The sequence below is a fragment of the Phocoena phocoena genome, chromosome 15, assembly GCF_963924675.1.
Source record: "Phocoena phocoena chromosome 15, mPhoPho1.1, whole genome shotgun sequence".
Taxonomy (NCBI): domain Eukaryota; kingdom Metazoa; phylum Chordata; class Mammalia; order Artiodactyla; family Phocoenidae; genus Phocoena; species Phocoena phocoena.
The window spans coordinates 5,655,493-5,670,619 of NC_089233.1; the positions used below are offsets into that span (position 1 = coordinate 5,655,493).

At 44.7% G+C, this 15,127-nt stretch overlaps 1 protein-coding gene across 3 annotated transcripts in view; it reads left to right on the top strand.

The window, feature by feature from the left end:
• The window catches only part of TRRAP (transformation/transcription domain associated protein), a 109,222-nt gene that overhangs the window by 18,297 nt on the left and 75,798 nt on the right, over positions 1-15,127 (top strand). For all 3 annotated transcript variants that reach the window (XM_065893133.1, XM_065893131.1, XM_065893132.1), the window contains exons 13-21: positions 656-890; positions 1,525-1,891; positions 1,980-2,077; positions 2,566-2,760; positions 3,582-3,773; positions 6,085-6,250; positions 7,849-8,105; positions 10,138-10,338; positions 12,929-13,080. In XM_065893133.1, the coding sequence (XP_065749205.1) occupies positions 656-890; positions 1,525-1,891; positions 1,980-2,077; positions 2,566-2,760; positions 3,582-3,773; positions 6,085-6,250; positions 7,849-8,105; positions 10,138-10,338; positions 12,929-13,080 (1,863 nt within the window). The remainder of the gene's footprint in view (positions 1-655; positions 891-1,524; positions 1,892-1,979; positions 2,078-2,565; positions 2,761-3,581; positions 3,774-6,084; positions 6,251-7,848; positions 8,106-10,137; positions 10,339-12,928; positions 13,081-15,127) is intronic.

A 15,127-nucleotide genomic window follows, 5' to 3' on the forward strand; every position in this document is an offset into this window, starting at 1 on the left:
CAGAGCCGATGTCACCTCGGAGGGGCTTTCTCTGGCCCACACCAGTTTTTCTCCTTGTGCCTTTTCACATCTCCTGCAGCACTTAGCAACTTGCACAGTTGATTTCTTTACTCGTGTGTTCCCCCCCGCCCCGGAAATAAGCTTCCTGAGGACAGGAGCTCTATTTACTGGGGTCACTGGCATCCCTGGTGCTGGGCGCAGTGTCTGGCACATGGCAGGTGTCCAGACGTTCAGTGAGTGAAAGTGCTGGGTGGCCTGAACACTACTGTCGCGGCTCAATAAAATATATGGTATGTCAGGTGTTACTTGACAGAGGCTGTTCCGCTTTGAGCCGCAGAACCCACTTAGTGCACAATCAAGCTGGTAGTCACTTCTGCTCAGGTTAACTGATGTGCTGGTATAAACATGATGCGCACAAAGTTAACCTTTTTAATTTAGAAAGTAAAGATTTAAGCAAAAAGACAAGGCCTGAGCCTTCTAATCATGTAGCTGGGAGGAAGTAACAAGGGGGAAACTGGGACCCTATAAAGCGTGCCCCAGATGAGCCATCCCACTGGGGGTGTTCCTGGGGCGCAGGTAGTGGTGGAGATGGTGGCCCACAGCCGAGGCGGGTGGGGCTGCTGAGATGCGAACTAGCAGAGGTCTCTGCCCTCAGGCCCCTCGCCTACAGCACGCTGGCCGACCTTGTGCACCACGTCCGTCAGCACCTGCCCCTCAGTGACCTCTCCCTCGCCGTCCAGCTCTTCGCCAAGAATATTGATGACGAGTCCCTGCCCAGCAGCATCCAGACCATGTCCTGCAAGCTCCTGCTCAACCTGGTGGACTGCATCCGCTCCAAGAGCGAGCAGGAGAGCGGCAATGGGCGGGACGTGCTGATGCGGATGCTGGAGGTACCGGTTCCCTCCGCGTCTTCACCGCACGGCGCTCCACTCACATGAGCGCTTTGCTGGCCGTTCACGGGCCGCCCAGTTGCCAGCTTGGTCCTGGGTGTTTAGACCACCTGGGTTCAAACCCCCACTACCCCATCAACTAGCCAAGGATCCTTGGGCGAGATGCTTGACCTGCCTGTTGCTGGTCTGCCTGTCTTCTAACCAGGGACAGTCACAGTGTCTGCTTCCTAGGGTTGTTTGAGATGAGTAGGGCAGCGCGTGAGCTCTTAGCATAGTTCCTGGCGAGTAATCAGGAGAGGTGTTTTCTGGGACACCGCCTAGCCAAGTGCTACCTTATCTGTGAACTTCTCTGGAGGGATACCCAGGGTGCCTGGGTCAGAGGTAGATAGTGTGGATCCCGGAGCAGTCCCCGGTCACATCCAGGCCCTGCTCATCAGGCCAGTCACCCAGCTCTCCTGAGCTGCTTCTCCACGGGTGAAGTGGAGGTGGTGACACCTGCTGTAGTACCCGTGGGGGAAAAGCACCAACTTCAGCAGGTGGTTTCAGAGAGAGTTTTTTTCTGTCTTCTGGAAGGGTTGTTGGCCTATTGAAGAGGAATGATTTTTGTCTCCCCTCTACTTTCTCTTCCTGACAGGTTTTTGTTCTCAAATTCCACACCATTGCGAGGTACCAGCTCTCTGCCATTTTTAAGAAGTGCAAGCCTCAGTCGGAACTCGGAGCCGTGGAAGCAGCTCTGCCAGGGGTGCCCGCGGCCCCCGCAGCTCCCGGCCCTGCCCCTTCCCCAGCCCCCGTTCCCGCCCCAGCCCCGGCCCCGCCCCTGCCCCCCACCCCTGCCACCCCTGTGACGCCAGCCCCCGTGCCTCCCTTTGAGAAGCAAGGAGAAAAGGACAAGGAAGACAAGCAGACATTCCAAGTCACGGATTGCCGGAGTTTGGTAAAAACCTTGGTCTGTGGCGTCAAGACAATCACGTGGGGCATAACGTCGTGCAAAGCGCCTGGTGGTAATTGTGCTCTTGAATCACTTCGACAAATGATGTTTTTCATAGAGTGGGTTTTATTCACATTAACTTATTGTGCTCTCTTTTCCAGAAGCTCAGTTCATTCCCAACAAGCAGTTGCAGCCCAAAGAGACTCAGATTTACATAAAACTTGTGAAATATGCAATGCAGGCTTTAGATATTTATCAGGTAAGGCAGTGAGTGCCCTCAAACCAGGCTCCTGAGTGTGGAAAATGCCTCTTAGAATTAGAGGTGCTAGTGATGGAAGGGGTCTCAGAAATCTGTTACTATTTGGATGGTCTAGAGTATTCATATACCGAGGTTTGCTTTTGTTCTGTAGCATAGGGTTGCATTTATGGTGAGAATTCCTATAAGTGTCAGTGTATTTTGAGGGGCAGATGGTGTAAAGGGAACGCAATAGAAACGATATTTAATTTTACTAAATTTCTTACTGTTTTAAACACCTAATGAAGGTTTTTGTTTTCTGAGGTCTTTTTTTTTCCCCCTGCAAATTTAAGGTGAAAATAGAGAATTTAAAAGATTTGGGAGGGGGAGGTGGCGGAGATTTGTTATCTAATTCAAATACTCTGTTTTAAGTATTCAGTTGATCTGATTGTGTATTGGAATATATTCAGAGATATTCAGTTTTAATTCCCGTGGTTTTTTTCCCATGCTAGGTCCAGATAGCAGGAAATGGACAGACATACATTCGAGTAGCAAACTGCCAAACTGTTAGAATGAAGGAAGAGAAGGAGGTATTGGAGCACTTTGCCGGCGTCTTCACGATGATGAACCCATTAACGTTTAAAGAAATCTTTCAGACTACAGTCCCTTATATGGTGGAAAGAATCTCAAAAAATTACGCTCTTCAGGTATGACACTCTTTTCTTATGTTCTTTCAGCATGTGTCGAGTACTTGGTATTCCTTTTATTTTGTAAGTGATATGCCTGAGGATAGTGCTGTAGAGCAAAATTTAGAGAACTATTAGGCTGTAGTAAAAAAAAAAATTTCAAAAGTTTAAGATGCTTTGGACCACTTCCTTTCATAGTAGAAATTAAATACGTGTTAGCTGTAGGCTCTTGGTCCTTGATGGTGACAATAAAATGACAGATTAAGTACTTAAGTGAACTCCACTCAGTGCTCAAATCGGTTTTGTTTTTTTTCTTTTGGTGGATAATTCATTTCTTGAAGTGTCTGATACAGATTTGATTTTGTAATTTTGGAAAGTTCATTATTTTTTCTTGAATCTGCTTTGGGGAAGTAATGATTTTTTTTTTTTTTTTAACTGTGAAATAATGTGTGTTGTTTTAAGCCATTGCACTTTGGGGTAATTTGTTACAAAGTAATAGGTAACTGATACAATTGCCATATGGTAGTTTTCTTTTCTTTCTTTTTTTTTTTTCTCACAACTCACACACACACACTGTATTCTATTTTTACAAGAGATAAATAGACTGACACCAAGCATTGTAAATGGATGACCACAACAAAAGCAACAATGACTGCAGTTACCAAACACTCACACACTCACACTATGTTGTAATATTGACATTCAGTCCAGGAATCCTCCACGGTAACAGCTCCTTTACTTTGCAGTGAAAATTGATTTGTGTATTTTTTGCCCCTGAGTCCTTGTGGGATTTTTTTTTTGGAAGTAATGATTTTTGTCACATGTGTTTCTTGTTTTGACAGATTGTTGCCAATTCCTTCTTGGCAAATCCTACTACCTCTGCTCTGTTTGCTACAATTCTGGTGGAATATCTCCTGGACCGCCTGCCAGAAATGGGCTCCAATGTGGAACTCTCCAACCTGTACCTCAAGCTGTTCAAGTTGGTCTTTGGCTCTGTCTCCCTCTTTGCAGCTGAAAACGAACAAATGCTGAAGGTAAACTCAGATCCAAGCTGTGCATTGTGTTTGGGTTTTTTTGTTGTTGCTTTTTAATTTTCTTCATTTTGAACAGAAACTGGCGTTGCTCTTTATATTTATAAATATTGTAATATTGAATTAATAAATGTTTACAACGAATCAGGGCCAAGTGTAGAAAACATTTCATGTGTTTCTAAAGCAGAGCTTAATCTATTTGTCTCCTAATCCAAAATGAACACTTCAGAGCTTTCGTGGTAGGCAGGGGTTGTCATTAGTCTTGGCACCCTGATTTTCTTTTTTAAACTCATTTCTTGTGTGGACCACACAAGTAGTGTAGGAGCACACTGTGCTTTTTTTTTTTTTTTTTAAATTGAGTGACACAGAAGAATATAAGAGGAAAAAACATCTTACCTCTCAGATCCAATGGGAAATGGTTGGCTGTGTAACAGTTCTCATCACATACCCATCTTCCACAGCACATCTTCTCTGTGTTCATATTTTCTGTGGCAGCACATAAACATCCCATTTCAGGCCTATTTGTTCATTTTTCCCCTCTGAATAAAGAGCTCTAGCCAATTTGTGTCCTTTATTAAGACCATCTGGGAGGGATGTGTCTCATAACACATTTTTATAGATGACTAATCCTATACGTGTAATTTTATCTCATCAGTTATTTGATTCTAGCAAATGGCAGAAACCAATGCATGGTTACATCATCCACTAAAGGCAGTAGATGGAACAAAAACCTTATCAAAATTCTCTTCCACTTAATTTCTGTAGAAGGTTGAATATTATCATCAGTTCTGTCTGAAGAGAGATGTTTTCCCATAGGGGAAAAGATCTGTTTTTTTCTGAAGTAAATATATAGGTGGTGATATAAAGCACCAGGAATTTGTGCTTTTATGTGACAGTTTCCTCCATTTTTTCAGTTATATAGTAATCAGTTGTCAACAACCTTGACATTACTTCTGTGTTAGTATAAAAAGAAAATATTCAAATTTTTAGAAAGATATAAAATATTTAATAGTCTTTGTCCACATAATTTGGTATCTTCAAATAATTGCATTTTTGCCGATATCTGGGACAACTATGTAGAACAACAACCAACAAAAAAGAATAAAATCTAATAGATTAGACAAGTCTAATGATGGGGTTTTGGAATATTGTTCAAGAAAGATGTTCAAAGAATAATTTCATAGAACGTTTTGTCATGAGACTAATATATGTGACTTATCCATAAAAGAAATATATCTTGCCATATACAGTAACAGACTTGTAATTGTATCACTGACTATACAGGTAGTTTACAGTTCACAGTTCACTTTAAATACACCTGCAAAAAAATTCACGTCAAACTTAACCTGTCACATGTCAAAACTAGGATTTGAAGTACAAGATAAAAAACTAATCTGTCTTAAAATGTTGATTAAACTTACTATAAGCTAATAAAATGCTCATGAACACGTTTTTCGATTAAGTCTTCTAAAATGTTACCATCTCAAATGGTCTTTTGAGGTTCTTCCAAACTTTGCATGTATGGTATTTGGTAGTGAAGTTTCAGTTCCTTTAGGTTGCATTTTGCATTCTGATAGTTAAGGAACAGGCTTCTTTCATTTTGTTTGATTTTTTTTTTAAAGTTTATTTTATTTTATAAATTTATTTATTTATTTATTTTTGGCTGCATTAGGTCTTCATTGCAACGTGCGGGCTTACTCTAGTTGCGGCGAGCGGGGGCTAGTCTTCGTTGTGGTGCGTGGGCTTCTCACTGCAGTGGCTTCTCTTGTTGCAGAGCGCGGGCTCTAGGTGCACGGGCTTCAGCAGTTGTGGCACACGGGCTCAGTAGTTGTGGCTCGTGGGCTCTAGAGCTCAGGCTCAGTAGTTGTGGCTCACGGGCTTAGTTGCTCCGTAGCATGTGGGATCTTCCCAGACCAGGGATTGAACCCGTGTCCCCTGCATTGGCAGGCGGATTCTTAACTACTGTGCTACCAGGGAAGTCCCTCATCTTACTTGATTATTTGGTCTCATGAAGGACTGTTCACAAGAACAGTAGAGTTCACAGGCCCTCCAGTTCCTGTTGCAAAGTGTCTGCTCAGCATCATGTACCTACATAGTAAGATGGGAACCTAGTAAATGCTTCTTCCACAGCCAAACTGGTGGAAGCATACATATGTTTTAAAAGAAATTAATTTGAATCAAATAACAGTTGGAAAATTTTTGTTTTGTTTTTCCTTTTAGAATAAATTCATCAAAATTACCTTCCATTCCTATCTTTTTGCAGTGAACCCTCCTCATTTAGAGCTTGTTAACCTGCCTTTTCTCCATCCTGCAGCCTCACCTGCACAAGATCGTGAACAGCTCAATGGAGCTCGCCCAGACTGCCAAAGAACCCTATAACTACTTCCTGCTGCTTCGAGCCTTGTTCCGCTCCATCGGGGGAGGTAGCCATGATCTCCTGTATCAGGAATTTTTGCCTCTCCTTCCAAACCTACTGCAAGGTCAGCGCAGTGATGTTGGTTGCCTTTTAGTCTTGTGTGCGTGCATGGGTCTTGCTTCCCTTGGTTGCTGGGGTTCCTGCTCTGCACCTGGTGAAGGTCATGGTGAGGGGATGTATGTACATGTCCCCTGCAGTGTGTGTATGTGTGTGTCCATCCCTGTGTCCTCTCTTTAAAGGCAGTGCATCTTTAAAGGGATGGGTTTTTCTCCCTGCTCAGAGTTGAATGGGAGTTGGAAGGTCTTAGTTACCCCGGTTAGGACTTTGTTACATTTTTGTAGCGTTTGATAAGCAGTTCTAGAAAGTGGTTTAGTAAGGTCAGGGATCCCTAGATTGAAAGAGAATCAGAACAAGAAGGGAAAAAAACAAGTTACAAAGCTGATATAAGCTTTATATAAAATACATAAAAATATGTTCATATTTTTATCTAGTTGCTAACTTGCATAGACAGAATTCTTTTATTCCTGTGTGTTAGGAATGCTTTCAAGGTATATATAACTAAAAGGGATATTGGGTCCAGTGAATGTTTACAGGTATGAACTGACTAGAAACACTATCCTAGGAATTTTTTTTTTTTTGTAAGGGTGAGCGCTTGGCAAGGGATTGAATCTTCACAACTGGGAAATCCTTGAAAATGATGAATGTAACATGGCCCTACATCCCCCAGGCCAGGTGCTTAAAGAGGCCCATAGTCAGGCTCTGTCGTCCGTGTTTGACCCCGTCCCCAGTCTTCCCCAGCCTGCGCCCTCTGCTCTGATCAGTCTGATTTTCCCTCCTGCGCTCTTCCCAGCCTTACTTCTCCCCACCTGGTTTTGTTCAAGTACATCCCCTCCTTGGGAACTTAGCTGTGCCCTCTCCTCACCCACCTTCTCCTTTGGATTCTGAATCTGGTGTGGCTGCTGTGTGATGCCTTGGCCTTCCCTGATAGCTCCTCTTTCTTCAGCCTCAGCTGCCTGGGATGTGCCTTTGCGGCCACTGTTACTTGCTTTTCTCTTTCCACTTGTCTTTAAGGTTCTGTGGGCAGGTGCTGATCTGACATGTCTTAGGAAGGGGCTCAGTAAATACTTGGTTACCCTTGTGAAAAGTTGGGGGGTTGTGTTTATGAGCAGGAAGCTCCTCCCATTTATAAAAACCGAAAGTGGATTTTTTTTTTTTAATGTTTATTTTAGAGCATAGACATCACCTGTGGTTTACTGGAAATCTGAAAAAACACGTAAGGTTATAAACATCAAGCTTGATATGGACACGTCATATTGGAGTCTGTTTCTTTAGACTGGGCTTATTCATCGCATGACATGATTTTTAAAAGTTTGATGTATAATATTTATTAGTCCTTAATATTAATTTAATCAATATTAAATAGTATTAATTGTAACTGAAACTCTGTGCAGCCTGCTGTTGTCACCACGAATAAGGTAGACGGAAGAGGTCACAGGGTACAGTTACAGAATAGATTTAGCTAATACAGAAATTATAAGGCGTAAAAAGCCTTCCTACTATCGGGTTGATGTTTATGTGAAAAGGTGGGTCACTTTGTACAGTTAACTTGGGCATGTGTCTGGGAAGTAACTTCCCCCTGACGGCCTCACACCCTGTGTTTAGGGCTGAACATGTTGCAGAGTGGCCTCCACAAGCAGCACATGAAGGACCTCTTCGTGGAGTTGTGTCTCACGGTGCCCGTGCGGCTGAGCTCGCTCCTGCCCTATCTGCCCATGTTGATGGACCCCTTGGTGTCGGCTCTCAATGGGTCGCAGACGTTGGTCAGCCAAGGCCTGAGGACTCTGGAGTTGTGTGTGGACAACCTGCAGCCCGACTTCCTCTATGACCACATCCAGCCGGTACGCGCAGAGCTCATGCAGGTAAGTCTGCGTTTCCGTGCTGCCAGCAGAGGGCGCCAGGACTTACATATCTAGTTCTCACTGAGGATTTTAGGCTGTGAGTTTCAGAAGTGACTGGCCACTGTTGAGGTCGCCGTGCGGAGTGGTGGGCTCCCTGCTCTCTGGTGGGCTACTGGTGTAGCCTTCAACTTGCTGTGTGAGTCTTCTGGCTTATGAAACGATGTCAAGAAATATTGCAGGTATTGAGTGAATATTTGTTTTGCAGTATTGATCCCCTTTCAGAGGGCTTTCACAGTGTCATGTTCTCGTGAAGTTGATGACTTGGGAAGGCAGGTGTTAAATGGCTGCTGTTTATTCCAGGGAGATCCTCTCTTTATCCAGGAGAGATGTTGAGTTATACAGTAGAGATGCAAACTTGTAAAGGAAGTAGAGCTGTCTGGCCACCCCCAAAGGAAACAGAGCAGATAAGAAAGGAGGCAGTTTTGAAGCCATTTTATATTTTTGGTCATTAGAGCTCAGTGTCAGATATCAGGTTATTCCTTCATGTTTTGCTGATGGTAATGATTTGTAATGTGGTTGGTAATTGTTCGAGATTCAGGCTGCCTGTTGCTTACTCACCTGCCCCTTTGGTGTAGAGTATTTGGCCCCAAGTAGGTAGTCCAAATGCCAGCTTTCTGTGATGGGCAGTAACTCAAGTACAGGAGTCTCTGGACAGTAGGTTGGAGGTGCGACCAGGACTCGCTTGCCAGTCCTGAAATTTAGATCTTGGGCTCCATCTAGGCAGGAGAGCATGGCCTAGAGGTTGGGTTGGAGCCTCCAGGTCCAAGTCCAGTCATTTGGAGGCTTGACTGACTCTCGAGCCTGAGCGGAGAACAGGACCGTTGGTTCTGGAAGGCAGGCCGTGGGCCCGACCCAAGCCTGGGTGAGCTTCCTGTGGGAAGAGGAGGCAAGGATGGGTTCTTGGGCCTCTTGCCCTTCTGTGAGGCAGACAGCCCCAGGGAGAATTGGGTCAGGGCTGCTTCTTGCTTTCGGAGGCACAGTTACCCTAGCTGCTGGACAACTGGCAGAGTACCGTCAACCCGCTACGAACCTGTGCGAGTGCTGGGAGATTGGACCCTCCCGTTCCCAGTGCCACCCACTCCTGGGGAGGTAAACAGAAGACCCCTCTCCTGAGGATACGTGAGCTTTGGGTGGGCCAGGTGGAGGGTAAGGAGTCTTAGACTACATCTCTCGACAGTCATGAAGGGAAGCCTCTTTGGACCTACAGGAATGTAAGAGAAATTGGAATTTTGCTTTTAAGAAGAATTCCAAGATTTTATGTTGACTGTCGTTGGACACTAATACCTGGCATTGTTACAGAAGGTGGTCTAAGAAAATAGGTTTAAATAGTGAGCTATGGTGATTTTCAGGGCTTATGATAATTTAGGTGAAAAGGTGTGGGAAAACTGACAGAGTGTTTTGGAACAATTGAGTACGTCTCTGTTCCTTATACTAATTGTGAGTACAAGGTACACAGTAACTCATTTTTCCCGTAATGCAGGTCCCTTTATGATCACTGTTTTCCCTCTTCACTGTCCTTTGTAATATCAGATTTGAAATGTAAAAGGTAGTTGTGTATCATGTTTGTAAGCTATAAAGCCTAATGATAGAAGTAAAAACCTGAGAAGGCACCGTCTAGCCCCAGGCCAAGAACTGTGGCAGCAAATCGTGTTTTCCACTCTGCTCCCCCATCCCATTTTGTATATCTGCCCAAACAATGTGTTGTTCAGTTTTCTCGCCTTTGAGCTCTGCACTGTTTATGACATGCTACCATTTGTTCTTCCATGGAAGAACATTTATATTTATATGTGCATTTTCTGTAAAGTCATACGATTTCTCTGGAAGGACACACCTGACTAACATCGTTGGTTTCCAGAAGGGAACTGTGTGTTTGGGGGACGGAGGCGGGAGGAGGAGTTTTTGCCGTGTAGTCTTTCATAACTTTTGAGTTGGGATTGGGGGACCGTGGGACTGCATCGCCTCGGAGGGTTAATGAAAGTGTACTGACTTTCAGGCTTTGTGGCGCACTTTACGCAACCCTGCAGACAGCATTTCGCACGTGGCCTATCGTGTCCTTGGTAAATTTGGTGGCAGTAACAGGAAGATGTTGAAGGAGTCCCAGAAGCTGCACTACGTCGTGACTGAAGTTCAAGGCCCCAGTATCACAGTGGAGTTTTCTGACTGTAAAGCATCTCTTCAGCTCCCGATGGAGAAGGTAAATTTTGGAGTCTCTGGGAGTAAGTTTCATTTTAAGACATTTAATTTCTATTTGAAAACATGGAAATAGAACATATACTTTTGGGGTGGGAATTTCTAACTCAAAGGAGATGAAGATTTATTGGGGCCCAGCTTGGTCGGTTGGAGCTTCCATCATTCCAGGAGGCCAGTGGGTGGTGTTGCCCCTGAGGACGTTGGACCCTTGGACAGGACTGTCCTTCTTGATGGACCAGGAGGTGTCGCCCAGCCCACCCCACCCTTGCACTTAGTCTGTTTTGATGTCCAATAGGTTTTACATTGTGTCATTTAGAACCCAGGTTAGTCCCGTTCCTGTCTCATTCCCGTCACTCCTGAGTACCTGCTTCTCTCCCAGTCTCTATCCAGACATGGCTCCTTAGCCCACCACGGACAGCTCTTTGGTTTCTCTCTGTGTGCCCTTTAGAACGCCTCTGCCCTTGTATAAAAATCAGCAGACTGTCCCCAGCGTGTTCTAGAGCACTCAGCTGCTTCTGCACGATCCTTACTGAACACCGCCCCTTCACCTTACTGACCCCTCCTGGTCCTTTGTCACACAGCTAAGGTTGTATTTATTACAATCTACGTTGTCACATTCGACTTTCCCCTTTTTATTATATGACCAGCCTTCCTGCCTGCGTTACAGCTATTGTTACCATGTCTTTTCAGAACACTTATCTAGCCGTTAATATAATGTGCATTTTTGGAAAGGGTTTTATAGAAGCCTTTCGCGTGTATCTGAGTGACTCAGCCATTTCAGTGAGCCAGACGCTGGCTGGGATTCTTGAACTCCTCGCAGGCCTGGTCTTAACAGCACCCTGTGGCCTGGAACCGCTCAAAGCCCTCCTTTTTCTCAGGCGCACTCTACTCCGTCCTGATGCATTGTATTGTAGAACTCAGCTTGTTTACCTTTCTCTATAGGGAGCTTGCACACAGTAGTGGTTTCTGTAATTCTTTTTTTTAAGCCAGACTTTACTGAACATTTGTGAGGAAGGGTACCCAGCATGGGTAATGTCAGTCTGGAGTCGTTTCCTGTCGTCGTCTCTCAGTCCACCTGTCCCCCTACACACACACACCTTTTCCCCCCAAGTTTCTCAAGCACACAAATTGTGTCCACCCCTCTCCCAGCCCCACCCTATAGAACGGTGTCGCTTTCCAATCTTAGCTTCTCATCAAAACCTTTATCTAAATACTTGCCAAATAAACACTAGTTTCCGTGTAAGAAAATACAACTAAAATTCTGTCTTTACCTTGAAAATTACCACAGTGAACCGGTGAATCTAGCCCGTTGCCACGTTTTAGGTCGTTTCCTTAAGTTAGGATTCTATTTGCTTTAGCCCCATCAGTGGCAGGGTTGGTATTAGAATGAAAACTAAGACATCTGACTTTTACTTGACCTCTGCATAGATTAAGCAGAGCAAGAAAATCCCTGTAGAAGTAGTTCTTCCCCAAAGCATCTAAAGCGTGGAAGAAACCAGGTTTTGAAGACAAGCTTCCATGGCCCTCCTGGACCCTCCCAGGGACTCTGTGGTGCTCTCGGAGCCCTTTTCCCAGCAGGTAGCATCCTGAGGGCCGTGGCACACCCTGCAGGGCTGAAGGAACCAGCAGGGAAGGGGATGACCAGCAGGGCAAGTGCCAGTGTATTTACATGACAGCAGTTCTGCTTTTGGCATACTTTACAATCCCTTTTTTGGCAGGGAAGGGACAGGTAATTGGCTCGTAGGTTATGTTGATTCTTAAAAATAACACTTCTCAGACTGTCCTTGCATGATTTATTACATAACCCCGAGCAGGTCAGAGGCAGCAGGAGAAAGGGCACTTCTGTGGTGCCCCAGAAGAGCTCGGACACGCAAGCTGGGAGTGATGCAGTGAGGGGCCCTTGTCACCCTCTGTGCTGTGTCACCTGGCTGCGTCTGGAGGGTGGGGCCCCTGTCCGTGTCAGCTCTGGTTCCTCACACGTGGCCGGGATAAATCTTTAATCTTCAACACAGATTGGGGCTTTGATTTCTAGGTATATAAGTATCTTTAACATTAACATCTTAGCTGTTAAAGACTCCAAGTGTTTTTTTGTGTGTGATTGTTCCTTCCCTGCCTTCCTGGTCAACCTAATGAAAAGGCTAAAATGTGTATGTAGCTATTGTAGGTTTTCTGCAAAAATGAAGTAAACCCTCTTTTAAAGAGAGAGTTTAGTAAAAGCTTAGGAAAGCCATCTTTTAGTTTTGAACTGAGACGACTCAGATGGTAGTTTGATCCAGCAAATCTGCCACAAGAGGCCTTCTGAGCTCACTTAATCTCTGGAATCTCCCATTGGCTACTTAAGCATGAAATTAGTGAACTCCACGTCCCATTTCAGTTTGAACCATGGCAGCTCTTGATGTCATAATACTTCTGTCACCTTTTCTGGAGGTTTCATTTGGAGAACACCTGCTAGCCTGTCTGCAGGCCCCCTGTGCTCTCTTCAGGAGCAAGCACGCATTCAGGTTCTCCTGCGTGGTGCACGTGCTTTCCGTGCAAGCTTCTCAGAGTCACGTCATTTCAGCACAGACTACAGTTTTTGCGTTTCTTTGCTGTAGGCCATTGAAACGGCTCTGGACTGCCTGAAGAGCGCCAACACGGAGCCCTACTACCGGAGACAGGCGTGGGAAGTGATCAGGTGCTTCCTGGTGGCAATGATGAGTCTGGAGGACAATAAACACGCACTCTACCAGCTCCTGGCACACCCTAAGTATGCTGATGATTTAATTCTCTGTGCTGGGGCAGAGAAAATTAGGGATGGAGAGGACCTCCCAGATCTCTTAGTGTTTTAAGTATGTTTCTTCAGTTCAGGAAAATGACATGTTGTTTGCTTAGCAATGCTTCTCTTGCTTTTTAGAGAAAACGGGAAGAACCTTGGGTGCTTGCGAGTTAGAATTTCTCTCAGTCGTAATCCTCCTTTAGTATTGCCTCCTCCACTAGGGCGCAAGCTTCAGGAATCAAGGGTCAGTCCTCTCTCCCTTCGGCTCACCGTTACATTTGCAGCACCTGCACATGATAGGTGTTCAGGGGATCTTTTGCTTTTCCAATCCAGAGTGATCCTTTTGTGTGACATTTTTATTTCGCTCATATCACTTAAGGCTGTGACCTTTATATAATGATCTTTTGTGGTAATGTATGTTTGTCATCTTTCTGTGTTACAGGTTTCAGGGAAGAGGTTTTTTCTTTGTATTTTTACGTTTCTCACGGCATCAAAGATGATGCCAGATGTATAGTAGGTGCTCAGTTGTTGAAAGAGCATTGGAGAGAGAGCAGTGAGAAATAGCTAAGTGCACAAGGAAATAAGGCAGCATGAATAAGAGCCCACAGAATCAGCAGAAAGAGATCTACTCAGACTGAAGATATGAGGATCTCCACAGCTAGGTTATAACTGTGCTTCTGCTGTATTTAAAATAAATGAAAGACAAACTTGAAAACATTCCAAGAAATTACAAACCTTATAAAAATTGCCCAAGCAGATTAAAGAAAAGAAAGGAGAAAGAGAATCTTTAGGTAAGAGATAAGTCAAAAGAAATTATCCAGAATGTGTGCAGAGAGAGAAGATGAAAAATTTTAAAAAGAATTAAGAGACATGTAGAATAGTGTCAAGTGGCATAGTTGCTTGAAGTCCCACAGGAATGAAGAGCGAAGAAAAGGGCAATATGTGGTCAGATGTAATTGGGGTACAACTAAGGCTATATTTTGAGGGAAACTTGTAGCCTTAAGAATCATAATAGACTGGAAACAGTCCAGATGTCTGTCATCCGTGGTGTGTGGATACAACGAAATCTCAGCAGTAACAAGGAATTAACTACTGACTCGTGTTCCAAGATGAATAGATCATTTCCAACACCAGGCTAAGGGAAAGAAGCCAAACCCAGGGCTGCATATTGTACGGTTCTTTTTTTCTAATATAATTTTGAAAAAAAAATTTTTTTTTTTGGCTGCGTTGGGTCTTTGTTGCTGCGTGCGGGCTTTTCTCTCTAGTTGCGGTGAGCAGAGGCTACTCTTCATTGCGGTGTGCGGGCTTCTCGTTGAAGTGGCTTCTCTTGTTGTGGAGCACCGGCTCTAGGGGCACAGGCTTCAGTAGTTGCAGCACGCAGGCTCAGTAGTTGAGGCTCGTGGGCTCTAGAGCACAGGCTCAGTAGTTGTGGCACATGGGCTTAGTTTCTCTGCGGCATGTGGGATATTCCCGGCCCAGGGATTGAACCTGTGTCCCCTGCATTGGCAGGTGGATTCCCTGCGCCACCAGGGAAGTCCCATATGCTTTTGAAACTCATCCATGATGCAAAATTTGTAGTTTGCTCCTTTTCATTGCTGAATCATATTCTCTTGTATGGATATAAAATGGTGATTTTCTACCTCCATGTGCTCTTTTTTTTACAAAGGAAGAGCTTTTTCTGTCTCCTTTCATATTTGTTTATAGTAGTATGGACTCATGGATTCTTAATTTATTTAAAGGGTGACAGTCCATTAATTTGGTGACCAGATTGTCTAGATTGAGTCACTGAGAGCCCCTCCTGGCTGGCTCCTGTATTCCTGTGTCGTGTCCCCATCGGTTTCTGAGCATCCTTTGTAGCTCAGCGGGATGTTCCTGGCTCACCTCGTGCCCTCTCTCCCCCAGCCCTGGAGTCACCATTCCCTTTCAAAGGAATGAGGGCTCCTGAAGAAATGGACACAGACCAAGGTCTCTCTGCTAGGTGTGCTCATTGTTTCTAAGCCTTTCAGCCTAATTTTTTGGTAAGCAGAAGTTCATGATA